Source organism: Artemia franciscana, chromosome 7 (assembly GCF_032884065.1).
Source record: "Artemia franciscana chromosome 7, ASM3288406v1, whole genome shotgun sequence".
Classification (NCBI taxonomy): Eukaryota; Metazoa; Arthropoda; class Branchiopoda; order Anostraca; family Artemiidae; genus Artemia; species Artemia franciscana.
The window spans coordinates 31,239,579-31,260,030 of record NC_088869.1 but is presented as its reverse complement, the minus strand read 5'-3'; the positions used below and the strand labels follow the sequence as shown (position 1 = coordinate 31,260,030).

General features: G+C 37.3%; 1 protein-coding gene across 5 annotated transcripts in view; it reads left to right on the top strand.

Moving 5' to 3' along the window:
- The window catches only part of LOC136029160 (E3 ubiquitin-protein ligase NRDP1-like), a 68,282-nt gene that overhangs the window by 27,148 nt on the left and 20,682 nt on the right, over nt 1-20,452 (top strand). For all 5 annotated transcript variants that reach the window (XM_065707257.1, XM_065707259.1, XM_065707255.1 and 2 more), the window contains exons 2-3: nt 14,008-14,150; nt 18,733-19,165. In XM_065707257.1, the coding sequence (XP_065563329.1) occupies nt 14,008-14,150; nt 18,733-19,165 (576 nt within the window). The remainder of the gene's footprint in view (nt 1-14,007; nt 14,151-18,732; nt 19,166-20,452) is intronic.

The window sequence follows — 20,452 nt, the reverse complement described above, 5'->3', positions numbered from 1 at the left end:
TATTTTTATATATATATATATATATATTTATATATATATATATATATATATATATATATAAATATATATATATATATATATATATATATATATACATATATGTGTTTATATATATAGAGAATGTTTATATATAAGAATTTATTTGTATAGAGAATGCTGTTTGACATCTTAGAAACTTCAAAAAGATTTCATTCAATTGGAAATTGAAAGGGCTACTGCCTTTTTTAATAGTCAAAAGTGATTTGATGGTAACAAACCCCCCCCCCCCTCCCACGCCCACCATTTCCTCAAGACCATCTAATCCAAATTTTTAGATGGCCATTTTGTTCAATGTATTAAAAGCACTAGAAATTATGCCTTTGAGGATGACCCCCCCCCCCTAAACACACACAGTTGTCAGGGGAAGGTAAGTTATGCTCTGGGGGCATGAGGTATACATATCGAAAGGGTGATCAGATAAACTTTGAGGGGGTTTGTTGGATTGGTAATCAGAAGTTCTAGTGGCCTTTTTAAGATTCAGAGTGATTGGATGGTGGATAACCACTACCCCAAAACCTTGTATTCTCCCATAATGTATCTGATAGAAATTTTGAGATTTCAGTTTGTTGTCGTAGAAACTTTGAAAAAGGCATATTTGATTGGAAACTGAAAGGGCTAGTGTCTTGTATTAGTCAAAAGTGATTAGCGGACAACCAGCCCCCCCCCCCCTATCAAATCCTAAAACATTTTATCAAAATTTTTAGATTTCCATTTTATTTAATGCAATAGAAAGGTCTGGAAATTTGGTTTTTGACAAACCCCCATACCTTCTCAAGACCAGAACATAATTTGCACTTTACTTAGAAAAAGATGGCTGTGGATTGTCAGTTTAGTATACATATACTTGTTGTATTCAATGATATGGCTTGATTAATTCAATTTATTTAGAAGCCAATCAACCTGCAATAAAACATGACACACATAAACAGCAAGCAAAGCATTTCAGATGGCACAAGGTAAGCACAAAAAGATGATAACAAAAAACAAGTAATTAGCATACAACATTTTCCTTCTCATGAAAAGCAAAAAAAAAACAAATAAACAAAAATAAAAAAAATATTCTGAAAAAGCGTAATAACATAAACCATAATGATGTCTTTCACACGCCATTTTGTGATTCACAGATCGAAAATTTGTCTTTGTTTTATGGGCCAACCATATCTTGATAGGTGTGGACGAAGTGGAACCCTGCTTGTATTGGCATTCTTAATGTTCACTGGAGCCGGATTTGGAGTTGCAAACGGTTTGGCTAGGACATCACTAGTCTTGTAAACTCTAAATCTTGTTGTGGTAGTAATGGGTGGCCTGGTAGCATCTGGCTTTTTAGGGGACTCTGTATCCTTAAGTAATGAATCTGGCACAATGGACTGACCCTCATCCAAGACTACTACCAGTTAGTGTGGAATGTTGATTTCAATTTCTGTTGGAGTACTGAATCTGGGTTTTAAATGCATACAAATTCCTCTGTGAGTACTTCCGTTTTCAGCTTGTACAAAGCAAGATCATGGCTCAGGCATTGACAGAACCATCCCTTTCTTCCACTGTTTGTCTTCTTTTGAGAGTTTCATCCAAACTGTTTTGTTAGGGCTTAGCTCAGGTAAGTCTTTTGCATGCTGGTTATGGTGAGTTTTTCGCCTATACTGATATCTTTCATGAACCCTGATGATCTATTTTCTAGGTATTACCTTGGGACACAGCTGGATGGTTGGTGGAATCGACCTTGGAGTCCTGCTCATGAGTAGTTGTGTTGGTGATGCAGATCCACTGATTGGAGTACTCCTGTACTGCCTTTTCTATGTGTCCATTCGACTGTGGGAAATTCAGGCTTGATGTGCAAAGCTGGATTTTGTACAGTTACAGAAACCTAATGAACTCACTGGATGAGAACTGTGGTCCATTGTCTAACCAAATTCTCCAAGGTATGCCATATCTGGCAAAATGGGACAAATGGGAGTTTGGTGATGATTTCCAATGAAATTGTGCAGCTCAGCTTGTCAATCTCTATTAACAATCTATAGTAATTGCTGGTAATAAGGTAATTTCTTCCCTCCAACTGACAGAGGTCAACACTGATGACTTCCCATTGGCCTTGAGGTAGTGGGGTGGATATCAATGACTCTTTGGGATTGCTCAGTGCATATTTCCCACATGATTCACTGCTCTTTATAAACCTTTCTATTTCCTGGTTCATTCCAGGCCAGAAAACTACAGTTCGCACTCTCTGTTTGTTTTTTTCAGTCCCATGAGGGATGTATGAAGCTGCTGTAGAACGTTTGACTGGATGGCTGAAGGAATGACAATTCGGTCTGCCTTTAATATGATACCATTGACAACCGCTAGCTTTTCTCAAAAATTCCAGTACGGAATAATGGATCTTCGACAAGACTTCCTGACAGCAGGCCACCCTTCTTGGATACCCTTGGTGAGGGTTTGCATGACTAGATTTTGATGATTTTCTTTTCAGATTTGCTCCTCTTTTGTATTGCTGACAGGAATATGTTTAACAAATTATTTTAAATAAAATTCAATCTCAATTTGAAATTCTTAATTTTCTTCAGATGGGTGCAGTCTTGACAGGGCCTCCGCTACTGGGATGTCTTTGCCTCTAATAAAGTGAACCTCCAAATCATAGGGCTGAATCTGAGCCATCATCTTTTTCAACCTTGGTGGTGCCTGAGTTTTGATTTTTTTTGGCCGTTAATGTATTGGTGATATTTCTGACAGCCAAACATAAATGCATGCAGCTCCTTCTCGATCCGTGAGTTGTGTTGTTCTGTCTCATTCAATGCTTTTGAGGCGAAGTGTACTATCTTTCCATGAGTTAGGAGCTCTGCCCCAAGGCCATACTTTGATGCATCTATTTTCAATTCCACTTCTTTGCTTTGAGTATCAAATGTGGCTAGGTTTTGACAAATAGAAACCTTGATCTTTTCCATCTCTGATTTGTGAACATCTGTCCACTGAAATGTAGCATGCTTTTCTAACTCTGTTAATAAGTGGTTTATGGCCGAGAGATTTGGGACATAACAGGATAGAAAATTGACCATTCCTAAGAACATTATGAGCTCTTCTTTGCTTGTAGGATATGGTATGTCCTTTATAGTTTGAACTTTCCTTGGATCAGGTTTTATACCTTCAGCTGTGATGATGTGGCCAAAATAACGGATACTGGGACCACTAAATATACATTTCTCAGGATTGAAGTTCACTCCTTCCTTTCTGGCCCTCTCCAGCACGCTTACAAGGTTTCTATCATGGCTGTCATCCTTACCAGATACTATTATGTCATCAAAAATCACACCTAGTCCCTCTAGATTATTGAATGTTTCCTTTGTTTTCTATTGGAAGATGTCCTGACCACAAACAATGCCAAACAGCATCCTCATGTATTGATACCTTCCGAATGGTGTATTGAAAGTTGTCATAATTGATGATTGCTCTGATAGTTTGAGCATCCAATATCCAGACTTTGCATCTAAATAATTTTATTCCTCACGCCTCTCAATACAAGATTTCCACATATCTGACACCTTATTCAAAGAAAAATGTTATGGCGGGGCGAAAAGTGGATCGACTGCAGCACGATTGCCATTTAAAGTCGTCCTACGTTAAAAGTCTTGAGATATGGCATGTTTATGTTTAGGCAATTGGAAAAGGTTTCCAGTGATTTCATCTTTTCGACTGGGAATGGTAGTTTGTTCCAGATCCTGATGACCCAAGGTATGAACGAATGATGGTAAGAATTAGATCTTGCAATCTTCATCTTCATGGGCTCCAATTGCAGACTGTGCGATCTTGTGTTGCTCTTGTGTCGTGAACTATCTTGAAGAGGGTTTTTAAGTCTAAGATCGTTCTTCTTGTCTCAAGTTTGCGGAGAATGAGCCTTCTTAGAGCTTTGTCATATGGAAGGCTTCTGAATCCTTGAAGTCCTTTTACAAAGCGTTTCTGGACTCGTTTTATTCTGTCATTTGAGATATGATTTTTTTTTTGCCATATCTCAATCATTTTTGAGATATGGCGACCAGATGACAGTGGCGTATTCAAGCTGTGGCCTAATGTAGCTTGTGCATGCTAAGATCTTTGAGGGAATGTCAAGGTATTATAGGGAGTGAGTGAGTAGCCAGAGAGTATTTGATGCTTTACGCACAACTAGGCCGATATGCTTTTCTGGTTTGAGGTCTAAGCTCACAATTACACCTAGGTCCTTTTCAAAGGTAGATTTTGTCAGGTCGATACCTTTTATTTTGTATGAGTACTTGGATTTTGGCGGCCAAGATGAACAACAGAGCATTTTGTTACATTTGGTGAAAGTTGCCATTCTTCTAGCTTCTCCCAGGAGCTTCGTATCGTCTGCAAACAGGCCAAAGTCGGTTTGGGAAATGGCATTTATGCAAATGTCTATGTACATGACGAACAAGACTGGTCTGTGAACACTACCTTGTGGGACGCCACTGTTTGCATATGTCTATGTGGATAGTGTTTCTGCAACCTTGACTGCTATTTTTCTATCATTTAAGTATGCTGATAGCCAATTTTTTAACTGTCCCTTGATTCCATAGACTTCTAGGCAGTGGATGAGTTTTTGCAAGGATATTCGGTTGAAGGCCTTAAGTAGATCAATTAGAATAATATATATTGGAATCCCATGGTCAGGGCAGACTGGATGTAGTCGTGTATCACTACTAGTTGGGAAACAGTAGAACGATTTTTACGGAAGGCATGCTGATGATTTTAGATGAGGTTGTTCAATTCGAGGTGCGAGTTTAAGTTTTCCACTATGACCCTTTCCATGATTTTCAGGAATGGTGAACTAAGGCTGATCAGGCAATAATTCTCCGGGTCAATCCGTTTCCCTTTTCCTTTGAAAATAGGTGTTTACATGGGATAGCTCCCAGGAAGTAGGAAACTTGTATTGCTCGAATGAGATTTGGAAAAGTATTGCCAGAGGTTCACATAACTCGTCACTCACTTCTTTCAGGATACAGTACGGGATGCCATCAGGATTGAGTGCTTTTGATGCTTTCATGCCTTTCATTGCTCTTAGAACACTTCCTGGCATGAAGCCAATGCTGTGGAGCTCGCTTCCTGGGTATGAGTCTTGGAGTTGAGGTCAATAGCCATCGTCAACAGTGAACGTGCTGACGAAGAATTCTACAAGAGCATTCGCCTTATCTAGGCTAGTTTTATGAACCACATCACTTCGATCTATTAGTGCTGGTAGTTTATGCTGCTCACCTAGCTTGCGCTTGCACAGGTTGTAGAAATTGCTTTTTGTTCTTATTTTCTGGAATTCTTCTTGTTCGCAATCTTTGTTGTAGTTTCTGATAGCTTGTCTACATTTTGAGCTGAGTTTTTGTAACTTGGCGAGACTACTTATGTTTCCAAATGCTTTGTAATCCCTATATGACTTCTTCCGGTCCCTGATGAGCTTTTTTAAGTGCTTGGGAAGGAATATTCTTTTGCCAATGTGTTTGTTGTTCCTGAATGGTGTGGTTTGAGTGACGGCTCGATGAAGTATGCCATAGAAAACTTCCCAGGCTTCAGCACTTCAGCAGCTGGTAGGTTGTACACATGGTTGTCCCAATTGGTATGCTGTAATATTATTTTGAGTTTTGTTATGTCTGTTTTATGGAAGTTTAATTTAAAAGTGATTCCATCATCCTTTTTACGAATTTTGAGTTGTTCAGCACGGACCTGGCAGTGGACAGCATGTTCGTGGTCGCTTGTAATGGGGTTAACGACTGTTTTTGTAAAGAGCAGGTCTACCATGGGCGTGTTGAATACAACTTCCAAAGTGTTGCTTTGACGCGTAGGCTTGAGGACACTCTGTGCTAGGTTCAACTTGCTAGCGAGGTGAAGATAGTGTATTAGTTGATCTTTTGAGTTCTGGCTTCTCATCCTGAAGGAATGATTTTTCCAATCTATTTCAGGTATGTTTAGGTCTCCGCATATCACTACGGATTTAAATTTGTTACAGATCTTCTCTAGGTAGGCAGAAAATTCACGATCCGCTGTCAGTCCCTCTCTCGGCTTCTTATAAGTTGCTGTTGACCGGTACACGGCTACAATTGCCAGGCAAAAACCGTTGCATGAAGTTGGCATAACACAGGTTATGGCGTCTATTGTGTTATTCGAGAAACTACTATGCTCGTATATGAGTAAGTTTTCCCTTGAAAGTATCGCCACACCACTTCCCTGTGGTTTTGCCGTGTTGTCCTTCCTAAAAACTTCATATTCTGGTATTCCAAATCTAGCTGATAGTATTTTTCATGTAACCAAGTTTCAGAAATGCAGATTACATCGTATCGAGAGTTTTCATAGAGGAGTGCTTGAAGCTTGCCGAACTTTCCAACTATGCTGTGTGTGTTATAAATTAGTAAGTCTATCTCTTTTGATTGTTCGGCTATTGTCTCACATTCGCATTACGCGGTTTGGAAGCATTGGCCCCCATCAGAAGACTTTGGTGCTCTTTCGTCTTTGTTTGTTCTGAATTTCGCTCGTTTCTGAATCTGAATGCTTGTCAAATCAGGGTTAATGTACATGTTTTTTCGTGTTTCATCATCGCTGGATGGCCTGAGTGCTGGAGCTCCCTTCACTATTTGTTGGCGCTTTTTAAGGCTATCTGGGCTGTTGCGTTTTATCGCTATGAATAAATCTGCATGCAATGATGTGCATCCAGTGTGTTCCCAGTCTGAGCAGAAAAATCACTGCAACGAGGAGCAATGTTCTGCCACTTTGTGACAGTACGAGTAGTCGCCAGTGTTACTTTGCTGGAAAGTGGAAGTTGACTGTGACGAATCCAAGCCTGTGATTACTGGGATTTGCATTTCTGGCAGAGCCACTCCCTTCAGTTTTACCTTTGTATCTTTGTTGTAAGTTACTGAGGCACAATTAAAGTGACACCAACTGCAGTACTCTCTGCACTCTATTTCACCCTGAGCTCTTGTAACTTTCTTTTTGCATTTAGGGCAGCTATTTGCCATGGTTCACGGTTATATCAAGAAGCCGACAGATGTCAAATCGTTACGGGGTTTTTAGAACTTGGGGGGGATTTCGGACCTGTGGAAGTGCAGATACCCGAATCGTCTATTCCCAGCACTTCAAGGATGGATATCCAGCCGGTACCAATACGGCCCTTCTTGTTCGTTATCGCTCTCTTTTGCACAGGTTTTTCCAAATGTGGGAGATGAACGACTCAGTGTACTTTTTTGGAAAACAAGTACTTAGCAACTATAGAATGATGCTATATGAATGGCAACAAAGATGGCGCTATATGAAATTGGTGATGAAGATGGCGAGCCAGTCAATATGAGAAAAAGATGGCGATGATATAAACAAAAAAACAGAGAAAAAGACCTATACTAAGAATTGAAAAAGGTCTATCAAACTCTCCTTAGCTAAAAATGTATCTTTAGAGTGTAAAAATCAATATGAAAATAACCTCAAAGTAGTGCAGATGTGGCGTATTCCATCTGGATATAGTACAGATGGCGAATCTAGTTTGTAGAATCTGTTGTGACCATGGAGCCCTGCAGCTACGTCTTCAAAAGTTGGCATGGGGTAATAGGGTATTTGTATAGCGTTATTTAGATCCCTTGGGTCTAAACACAAACGCCGAGAACCGTTTTGTTTTTCAACAGTGACAATCGAGTTTACCCACTCCGTTGGAGTTGTAACCTTTTGTATGATGCTCTGTTTTTCCAGCTGTTCTAACTCACTTTTCAGCTTGTCATGAAGGGCAAATGGTATGCGACTCACTGGATGTTCAGTCGGCACAGCGCCTGGCTTTAGATGTATAGTGCATTCACCCTGTAGCTCGCCTATGCTGGTGAAGACATTGGCAAAATCTTTTTTTTATCTTTTGGATGAAAGGCGTTTCATGATTTTGTTCAACAGTTCCTGCCAGTTTCACCAGACCCATGTCAATGCATGCTTCATACCCTAGTATTTGCATTGCTTTGGTTTTCACAAAAAAAAATTCATATCTTCCTGAGGCAGCCCTGTTGTATGCACATGACAGCATGCACGTCCCAACTACTGGGATTCTTGTACCTCCATATGCATTGCTTGGTTTCTTTCAACTCAGGTCTGAGTACAATTTTTTGAAACAGATCTACTGGAATGACATTGGCTTCCACCCCAGTGTCGATTTTGAACATGATTGTCCATTCCTGTTTATTCACAATGCCTGCAGCAGTTGGTTGACTTCCTATAATATTTCCGACGGATCCCACAAAGAGTGTATCAATGGACACTTGTTTGGTCCGGGGTGCATTTCCACTTTCAATGGCATTCACTGGTTTGCAAGCAAAATGATCTGTATGTCCACAAATTAAACAGATCTCCCCTTTAGCTGGGCATTTGGGATTCTGATCATAGAAGTAACATTGCCTCGACTATGAAGCAGGTGCTGGCTTGTACTGCTTCCTTTTCTGCAGAGCATGTATCTCCTGTTTGATCTTTTTGAAACACCTGCTGTTGTTAAGAGCTGTGCCTGTGTTGTCTCGTGGGCTCTCGCAATTTCAATGGCTTTTCACAGTCCAAATGTACCACCTTCTGTCAAAGTTTCTCCCGATTTTTTTCTGATAAGATCCCACAAACAATCCGGTTTCTCACCATGTCATCAACAATTGCTGGTATTTATTGTTCCACCGACTCAAGCACACTTTAGTCTCGTTTGTGGAACTTATAGTGGGCAAAAATTGTATTTATTGATGGTGAAGTGTGTATGAATGAATGAATGAACTTTATTACCCGTAAAAGTATAAGAAACACAAAGTACGGAGTATTATAAATAAACAAAAACATAAACGATAAGCAGCAAAGAAAAAAAATTCAAACTAACAAAAGGCAACATGGACTAATTAACCAGTATCAATATGGAAAAAAGGCTTCAGAGGGTCATAAACGTGAATAAAGTTGATAGTCTTTTTACATAAATCATCACTGGAAGACCGAATCCGAGAAGGCACGTCTATTAAACCAAATCGAGCAATTATTTTTTTGTTTCGGTGCCATCTAGGAGGCCGGAGGAGGAATTTGCAATATCTGAAATAAGCCGTACGTAGAGTATGTCGATCTTTCTTACGAAACAGATGAGCTATGTCTGATAAAAACAAAAGCACGGGGGCGCAATTAGCGTTATAAATCATGCACAAACCGTTGCGGTTGTAACGGCTTTTGTTTGGGGATATTTTCCGTAAGTGACGCATAGTTTTTTCACGGCTTGATTCACTAGGGAGGAACAGGTAGTGGAAAGTGTTGGGCCTAAACACAGAACAAGCCAACTAACTAAAGAAGAACATGGTAGAACTGCAGTCCCAGCAACGAATGGAGCGACCGCATAAGGGCTACTAAAACAAATAAACTCACATTTAGACGCATTAACTGACAGTCCAATCTTATATAGTTCATTGGTTAATATAGTAAAATTAGAAAGCAATCCACGGCAAGTCCGGGCAACAAGAAGAACGTCATCTGCATATGCAATAGAAGACAAACCAATATTACCGTAAAAAACGGAACTTCTAAGGGGACGCAGGCACGATGCAAGCACGCATTTAAATGTACTAGGTGACAATACGGCACCTTGCCGAACTCCCTTATTAATTTTTACCGGGTCAGATATTTGGCCATTCCAGGTAACTTGAATTTTAGACTTTGAATACCAAGAAGACAATAAATTTAGTACGGAAGGATTAACACCTGAAGACGCAAGGGAAAATAGAGCCTGAGAGTGCACAATATTGTCAAAAGCTCCAGAAATATCAACAGTAAGACAGTAGAAAGACATTTTAGTTTTTACGGCATCTTTCATGAGTCGGCTTAAAACATGATGTGCATGGGAGCAACCGAAACTTTTCAGAAAACCAAATTGAAAAAGCCGTAAAATCGCAATTCGACTCAAATTTCTGGTAGTAACAAATGTTCAAGCAACTTACTTAAAAAACATGATACTGTAATGGAACGATAATTTACACATGACGTGGGGTCCTTGCCTCGCTTTTGAATAGACGTTACATGGCCACAAAGGAAACTATCAGGAACAAGCGACTGTGCTAAGCAAGATTGGAAAAATATAATAAGCGAAAAATCGGTAAGAAAGGCTGTCACCATCAAGGCTATTTGAACGCTTAATTTTTCTTAAAGCCTGGTGAATTTCAGATATTGCTACAGGCTGGACGTGAGCCTGCAGGAGACGGTATGGTAAAAGCGGTTTAAGCAACTTATAATAAAAAGACTGAATAAAACTATTAAATACACTGAACACAAGCTTATAATGATCAACAAAATTAGCTAGCTGGAGACAAGATAGGGTAGATGGGGAACATTTCTCACCATTAATAACCTTATTCCAGGAGGCCTTATCGGTGGGGCCTGGCCATGCATTCAAGCGTGCTCTCTTCAAACTGGCCTTATATTCAAGTTTACACTTTTGTTTCATAGAGAAAACAGCTCCGGACGATGGTCGGTCACATGATATCCACATACGTAGCCAAAATTTGGCTTTTTGCTTAGCGCGTTTTACTTCAGGATCAACGTTCCAATTAGGCTTTCTTGTACCAATCCGAACTTTATCCACAGGCACTGCAGCTTTGGAAGCTGATTTAAGGCAATGGACAATTTGATAATAATAGCAATTTAGGTCAACTCTACTTGAAGGTGAGGAAACTGAAGTTTGCAGCAGGTGATATGGCACTTTTATGGTCGACAGTAAAGCAGTTAGCGTAGCAAGGTATAGTGGGACATTAGCACGATCCCAGTTCAACTTCGTATGCCACTTCGGCTGAGCTGAAAGTGTTTTGCCAAATAGCTCACAGGACAAATTACAACTAAAAATAAGGTGATCGTCATCAATCTTCTCTTCCTCCACCCTGACAATCGATGATATTAAGCTGGAACTGGAAGAGATCACGTGATCCAGGTTCTATATGCGCATATGTTCCTTTTGTAACTTTTCTAGGTAGCAAGCAATTTTGTCTGTCTCTTCTGCCTGCAATGTCTATGTACTGCACACATCTCGTCCTTTATAATCAAACCACAGAAGTAGATATGCGCACTGTTGCTTTTCAGTTTTTCCACTTAGGGGCCTGTGAACAGGAGCTGTACATGTTGTTCGAATTCCTTCCATGACTCATGACTGGCCACTTCCCAGTCTAAAACGAGGTGAAGACATTGTATTGTCTATCTTGATTATTCTTCTCCTGAAACCATGTTGTTTTCAATGAGATGGTTTGATTAATTCAGCTTATTTAGAAGCCAACTGACCTGCAATAAAACATGACACATATAAACAGGAAGCAAAGCATTACAGGCGGCACAAGGTAAGCACAGAAGGTAATAACAAAAAACAAGTGATAAGCATAAAACAATACTGATGTATATACCTTAAAGTTTTAATAAATTTTAATTTATTAAAGTTAAAAAATATTAAAACATTTTAAATGCATTTTATTTTTAAATCATACAATAAATAACCAAGTCAAACTCAAAACGAGCAAAAATTAACATGAGTAGGACGGACAACCCCATGCCTTCTCAAGATCAGAATATAACTTGCACTTTATTGAAAACAAAATACATTTAAAATGATTTTGCTTTGTTTTTACTTGTTTAAAATGTTTTACTGGATATCTGAAGGGAAGGTGCTCTTCCTTGCAATCCAATTACAGTGCAACTAGTGCCCTTTTTAAGAGTAACAAGAGATTGAGGGCTCAAGCCCATTCATTTTCCAAGCGCATCCAGTCAAAATTTTGAGACAGCCACTTTGTTCAGCATAGTAGAACAGTGCAGTAACTATGTCTAGGGATATTAGGCATGTCAACCCCCCACAATTATGCAATTGGCCCATTATGCTTTAAAATAAATCAAAAGGCATTGGGTTAAATGGTTGCCAATAAGACACCTCAATAATATATCGAGAAAGACTGGGGTGATTAAGTCGAAACATTTAGGGATTCTACTATTGGTTCTTCACTCTTGCAATTTAAATAAATAAAAAAAGTGTAAGTGTATCCAGGTGGTCAAAGAGCATAGTTCAAAGCAGCATTTTAGCTGCTCCAGAATCAGTTCAGAAGAATGAAGTCCTTGTGCATGCTCTTGATGCCGAGCTGAAAAACTTTCATCTCAGTTTTCTGGTGATCATATTTGCGAGGGGACAGGTCCAGACAATCACAACAAATCCACTTCTCACAGATGTCACAGTACGGTAGAGGACCCCTCTTACAATTCTGTAGAACAGGCAGCACACCTATCATGGCCTTTAACTGGGCTTATATTTTTACACTTTGTCTTGCTGGACATAATAAATTCAACTAAATCAGGAAATGAAACTAAACGAGTCCAGGGTATGTGCTAGGCTACTACGGAAAAACTTTCTTCTAAACTCTACAAAATCCAACAAAAATACTTGCTCTGCAACAACTTCACAAGCTATTTATAACTTCTCAAATGCTATCACTTAATCTGGATTTAGGCTTTGATTGTTTACAAATATGATTTTGATGCTTTTGATATGATATTGATATATATGATACAATATCGTTACTTTTGACACATCGATTCTTTTGATAAAATCCTGATACTTTTCTATACGATATTGATCCTTTCTATTTGAAGTTCCTTTGTTCGCAGCATTCCCTTGAGAATTCATAGGTATATAATCACAAGACTTCAAACTCCAAATGTATAGAACACAATACTATTGTTAGCCCATCAAAATGTTAGTTAAGGTACCACAAAATTGATGAAAACGCAAATAAAAAGGAGAAATGGCTTGATCTCACAAATTAGGGGCAAATATACAGGGTTCAAATTTAAGTAAGCACATAAGTTTTTTTTACAAACTGATCACCCGAATTGATGTTTACAAACAATGATGTTTGAAAATACTTGCGAACACTTAAGTTATAATGCCATGCCGAAATATCATTCCACTTTTAATAACTCGCTATAGCATTGAACTTCCCCAGGCCAACATAGCTTTGCAGGTTTTTCTTCTATCCCAATCTATTCAAAGATTCCCCCTACCCCCTACGAAAAACAATCAGTTCTCTTTAAATCCTTCCTTATTACCTTTCCCCATCCTATTTTCTAGATGACCTATTTTTTTCTAAGCCTAGATGAATGGCCTAAAAGGAAGAGTTCCCATTTAGTCATCCTTTATTCAGAAAAATGTCTTAGTCTCAATTTTTTTTTCTATACCCCTAGAAAGTAGGAGGGAACTATATTTATCATGTAGCTTGTTTGTTTGGTACATGGCTGGTCAAACAGGTCAAGCAAATCCCCCTCTGTTCTAAAGTGCTTATATTTCAGTCTTCATTAAATCATTTTTGTAGACTGAATCAAATACCTGTTCATAACAGAAGAATAGAAAGGGTTTTGAATTGGGTGGGAGAGGGCAAATTGACCTTTTGCTCCTCAATGATCTTCAGAAAATTATCCAGAATCAGAAAGTTCTTTACCATTGTTTGGTCCCTAAGTTGAACATTCTTCGTAAATATTTACAGTTTACCTGCCAAAAAATACTTGCACACGGTTTAAATCTGTGAGGTTGGAGCTTGTCCACCATGGAATATGAAAAAAGGAAGTTTTTTTTACCAAGCTTTTGTTTGAATGTGGGTAGAATACTTAGATAATTACTACTTTCTTGGCAAGTATTAAAACTTGTTATAAAAAATGCGCAATCAGTGGAAGTGAAACTCTTAGCCTGCTACAAATGAAACTGGTCACACTGATCCCTTCGCTGCAACATTTCATCAAAAACTTAATAGTCTATTTATCTGTTTTTGTTTTTATTTGTGAGCTATAAAACCAAATTGGAGTTTCACCTGACAAATATACCTCACTGCGTTTCAGTGTGTAATTGTACATCCTTTCTGTTTTGTTACTGGGAGATTCTATTAACTTTAGTTCAATTCTTAATGTTTTTTCATATGCCTCTGTGTAATAAATATCTTTATATTCAAGGCTCCAGATTGTGAACATGTATTTTGTAATACCTGCATAACTGAGTGGTTAACATCAAACCAGACTTGTCCTCTAGACAGAACCAATTTAACTGTTGGTGCTCTGAAGCCTGCTCCAAGGATTCTGAGGAATTTTTTATCTAGGTATTTATTTGTTTTATTATATTTTAAATACGTACTGATTTTTAAAAGACCCCAGACGGGACGGGGTTTTGTGCAGTTTATTTTTTTTACCTTTATTTGGTTAATATGAAGTTTATTTTTTCTGTATATACACTGTTTCTAAAATGTGTTTTAGGAAGTTTTTCCTAAAGATAACCTGTTTTACACCATAAGAAATATAATAGGAAACTTTGACCACACAATTGGCTTCTGATACTAGTTATATTCAGTAAATCAATAGAATGGGACATCGGCCACTTTATCAATGTCTGAAACCAAGTCACTTTCAGGTATTTCTAGCTAAAACTACTCTAAAACTAAGACATGTTGGATGTCTTATTAGAGCTTATGCCTATAGTACTGGTTCTGGTAGGGAGGGAGTCTATAGTACTGATTCTGGTAGGGAGGGAGTCTATAGTACTGATTCTTGACAATATTGGGATTGTCAAGTCTATCTTAATTTTCACTTATTTTGTATCTTTTCAAAGCTATCTTCAACTATGTCATGTAGATTACAGGAAAAGTTCTGATTTTCTTTTTCAGTTTTTCAATCTGTGAAATCTCTGCGTACAAAACTTGGCGAGTTATGTTTGATTTAGAGGGAGCCACAACTGACTGATATATATATGTATATATATATATATATATATATATATATATATATATATATATATATATATATATATATATATCTATATATATAAAAATAAGTTGTCTGTGGATGGATGGATGGATGTGTCAGGTGACGTCACCTGAAAAAACTGGATTAGGTGACGTCAAAACTGAAAAAACTAAAAAAAGGCAAAAACTACAAAAAAAACTAAAAACTAATAAAAAAAATAAAAAAGCTAAAAAACTAAAAAAACTATAAAGGTAAAAACCAATAAAAAACTAAAAAAAAAACTGAAAAAACTAAAAAAAGGCAAAAACTACAAAAAAAAACTAAAAACTAATAAAAAAAGTAAAAAAGCTAAAAAACTAAAAAAACTAAAAAAACTAAAAAAAGGTAAAAAACTAAAAAAAATAAAAAATAAAAAAAAACTAAAAAAAAGGAAAAAACTGAAAAATAAGCTAAAATAAAGGTAAAAACCAATAAAAAACTAAAAAAAAAAAGGAAAAAACTAATAAATGACGACACTCAAAGAGAAAGCGACCAGGACAAAAGGAATGTTCGATTAGCAATCAACAAAGCACCGGGACACAGGGAGTATAAATGACGACCAGGACATAAGTAAAAAAAAAAAAACTATCTATATATATAAAAATAAGTTGTCTGTGGATCTGTGGATCGTGGATCAGGTGACGTCACCTGAAAAAACTGGATCAGGTGACGTCAAAACTGAAAAAACTAAAAAAAGGCAAAAACTACAAAAAAAAACTAAAAACTAATAAAAAAAATAAAAAAGCTAAAAAACTAAAAAAACTAAAAAAAGGCAAAAACTACAAAAAAAACTAAAAACTAATAAAAAAGCTAAAAAACTAAAAAAACTAAAAAAAAGGCAAAAACTACAAAAAAACTAAAAACTAATAAAAAAAATAAAAAAGCTAAAAAACTAAAAAAACTAAAAAAACTAAAAAAAGGTAAAAAACTAAAAAAACTAAAAACTAAAAAAAAACTAAAAAAGGTAAAAACTAAAAGAACTAAAAAAGAAAAAAATAAATGACGACACTCAAAGAGAAAGCGACCAGGACAAAAGGAATGTTCGATTAGCAATCAACAAAGCACCGGGACACAGGGAGTATAAATGACGACCAGGACACAAGTAAAAAAAAAAATTAACAAAACTAAAAAGAAGGTAAAAACTACAAAAAAACTAAAAAGAAAAAAAAACTAAAAACTAATAAAAAAAACTAAAAAATCTAAAAATCTAAATAAACTAAAAAAGAAAAAAAAAGGAAAAAAATAAAGGAGAAAAACAAAACTAAAAAACGAATGTATATACAGACCGGGACACCGGGATACAAATGATGACCGGGACCCGGGACACAGGGAATATAAATGACGACCGGGACACAGGGACACAACTACAACGGGGACACCGGGGGAAACAGGGGGATGTAAATGACGACCGGGACACCGGGACAGGGAATGGTCGATTAGCAATCACCATCAACAAAGCTCAAGGGCAATCATTAGAATCATGAGGTATAGATCTGAATACAGATTGTTTTCCCATGGACCATTATATGTTGCATGTTCAAGAGTCGGTAAACCTGACAATCTATTTATATGCAAAGACAATGGGACAGCAAAGAATGTTGTATATTCGCAAGTTTTACGTAGTTAAAACCATATATATATATATATATCTATATTCACAGGTGGGACATAGGGACACAACTACAATGGCGCGTAACTATTATGGCGCGTAACGACTTACGCGCGCGGGGGGGCTTGGGGGGGGGGGGGGCGCGAAGCGCCCCCACCAACTAGGTGTTGGGGTGGCGCGAAGCGCCACCCCAACAGCTAGTATATATATATATATATATATATATATATATATATATATATATATATATATCTATCTATATTCACAGGTGGGACATAGGGACACAACTACAATGGCGCGTAACTATTATGGCGCGTAACGACTTACGCGCGCGGGGGGGCTTGGGGGGGCGCGAAGCGCCCCCACCAACTAGGTGTTGGGGTGGCGCGAAGCGCCACCCCAACAGCTAGTATATATATATGTTTATATATATATATATATATATATATATATGTTTATATATATATATATATATATATATATATATATATATATATGTTTATATATATATATATATATATATATATATATATATATATATATATATATATATATATATATATATATATATATATATATATGGGTAAGGAATATATGATCGGACATCAAGATGATAGTTGTGTGTGTCCAAGCTTTAATTATGAAATTGTGGCAATATTTGCTTCAAAGGGAAAAAAAAATCTCTTAAAGCAGAAAAGCCTTTAAGTAGCTTTCAAAAAGATAAGAATAATTTGTAGTTTCACCATCCTTGAACATTCATGAAGTTGATAACTCTTAGCATACACATTAAATTATCAACAAAAGACTGCAGTTTGTTGTTTACATGCTGTAATTTATAGGTCGCTGCAAAAAAGTCCAGTATCGCAAGTCCTTTTTTTGCTGTTAACTAAAACATAAGTGAAGTTTCTTATTCCTGGATCGAATTTTAGTGATTTTTTTTTAATCTAAAAAATTCGTCACTCCAATATATCTTTTATTGGAGTGACTTTTGGGAATATACAGGTGAGCTATTTTCTACAACCGTGTAAGGTTAATTTCCCGATCCCGGGCAGGGTAGAAAAAGAGTTGGCGAAAACAGTCATTTGTATGTCGACAGGGGGGTTGTTTACCCTCCAAAGAAATTGCTAGAGATATTAGTGGTGACCCAGGTTGTACCACCCTTGGCCCAGAGTTTGGCACTTGACCCAGGTTGTACCACCCTTGGCCCAGAGTTAGGCACTTTTGATCGTTCGTTCAAGTAACCATACCTAACGAAACCGCCAGCGGTGGTTGTGTAGCATTAAAGAGGTCAAGTAGCTGATAGCCCCAAGGCAACCAGTACGAACAGTGGTGTCATCGTTGAGCCCGGATGTAATTGTGTTACCAACGGTGTTCCGATACATTACAGTACTCACCCTTGACCCTCATTCCATGGTCTGGTCTCCTACAAAAAACATCAACCTAGAACAATATTTTCTTATTTATATCATGGGGGATGACCCCTCCCCCTCCCTTCTTGGCCTAACCCCCTCCCCGCTCCAAAAAACGGACGATGTTTTGTTTCAAACTCATGGGTGTTGGCTGCTGACCCTCCCCCATGGTGGTATGCTTGTTGCACTTCCCAGCCTTTCAACTCCAGAAATAGAACCAAAAAGTTAATTTTTAGTTATGTATTGTACTTTGCAACGGTATTATTAAGAAGAAGTTACAAAAAGACTTACAGGTATGATCCTGCATCTGAGGTACAAAAGGCTTTAAGTGAGCCATTCAACATTTCCCTATGAGATTGTCCTAGCATGCTTTCCCTAGCGGAAAGAAAACAAGAAGAAACGAACCCATCACTGAAAAAAAAAGAATTGTCTGTCTCTTCATGATTCAGGCCCAAAACCAGAGCTGTGGCTTTTGACCTTGGGTATTCCAGTATTGTACTTTTTATTTTGATTTGCCACCAGTTTGAAGGGATTTGGGCTCTTTAGAATTCCCGAAAATTAGTTTCTGCAATGAACTTTTACAATTTGAGTGAACATGTGTAATACTTTGCATTCCTTTGCAACTTTTAAACCCCCAAAAATTCTCATTTGACAGTTATTTTCAAAATACGATTTTGGACTTTTGGTTGCTATGGAATGCAGTTTGCTCCTTATAGATTGCAGCTATTATTGCAACCATCATCTAGTAAATATATAGGACATCCAAAGTCAGAACTTTAAGCGAAGATTTTACGATTATCATAACAGTCATAGATGGCTATCAAAGTTAGCTTGGCTATTCTGAGTAATATCATTCAAATTTCTAACAGATATTTCTTTATGTAGATTAACCTTGAGCTGTTACTACCAGATACAAGGATGTCCCGCCTTATTGACATTGGAAAGTCTGGCAACACATCTTCTAGATTGCGATTTCAACCCCAAAAGGCTTGTAACTTGCCAATCAGGATGTGGTATTTCTATAACTTTTGAGGAACTACAAAAGCATAATTGCCTTCAATGTTTAAAATTTGATATGGAGTTACTGACAATAGTTCAAAAAGAAAATGAAGAAAAAATTTCTGAGATGCAGTCAGAATTGAATTTACAAGCAATAGTTCAAAAACAAAATGAAGAAAAAATGTTGAAGATGCAGTTTGAATTGGACTTGCTTAAAGCAGAAATTGATAAACTAAAAAAAGGAAACCCGGCGAAGCAGTCAACGAGTTCAGATTCACAACTGTTACCAACAGCTGGACAAAGTCAGGCAGTAAATCAGGTGATTCTTTACTGCTTAGTGGTTTCAATTCATGGAAATCAGGAGTGGAAGCAAAATGTGTTCTTTCAAAATCTAGGGGGGGGTACAATTTTTTCGCTTCGTTTTTTGTTTTTCACCTGAGTAATCTTTTCTATAATTATTATGAGAAACTGCAATAACAATAAAATGCATAGGTGGAACAAATTCGTTCATTATTACTAGCTAAAAAGTAAAATGTAAAACTAAAATGGGAAATGGCAGAAGAGCTGACGTTTGTCTAAATGAGAAAGTAAAGCTACCCTTAAACAATTAATTTTACTATTTTATTTACTTATTTTAACAAGCACTATTATTGGACATGGAAATATCTCTTTATCGGGCATTTCGTTCCACATTCAATGATGTAAGACAAGTTTAGTTAAATTTTTTCAAAAAGCAAAAGAAGTGCATATTTTTATTTGTGGTAGCAAGTTATAGTGGGGTAAGGTCAGAGTGGAACTACAAAAGTTATTCCCAGTATGCAAATATGATGAAGCTATTTGGCCAGCTACTGTGATGGACTCTGGGAACTATGCAGTCTCTGGAGACTGCATAGATCCAGTCCTATGCAGGACTCTGGGATATTGCAGTCCCAGTGAGCAAGGAGCTTCAGTGGTGGCAACAGTAAAGTCCTCCTTGATGGAGTTGGCAAAATGAAACTTGAAAATTTGCGAACTAAAATCAATGTCTATAGTAGCAGTTATCTTGGAATTATTTTCTTTCGGCTTATTTTGATTTCTTTCGGCCCCATGTTTATTGACTCACATCACAGATCACACACTCCCGCTGTGTTTCTCTTTCCCTCTAGCATATGATTTTATTCTAGTTAATTATAGTTTAGTTATTTTAATTTTATTTATAATTAGTTCTTTTTTAGACCATACAAAAGCAACTTCTTTCCTTCTCACTTTCGGATGTTTTTGAATATTTGGAATGAGCGTCTCTTTCTGGTCAGGAATTATATTCATTTTGTAGAAGGGCACGACCAAAGAAGGCCTTGGTTGTTAAAGGGTTAAAGAAGAATTTATTGTAAAGATGGATAAGCAAAGGGAAAAAAACTGAGACCATTGAAAACTGAATCTGCAAAATGTTGTTAAAACCTATGACTGATTGAGAATAATGGGGAGGGGGTGACTTGAAGGCAGTTAAACTGGAAGTGAATCCTTTGCACTACCAGCTCTTTTCAAAGTTTTTTCTAATAGATAAAAATTGGTTGAATATAATGAGGCAAGAATCTCACATTTTCCGTTCTAGTAGGGGAACAACCGC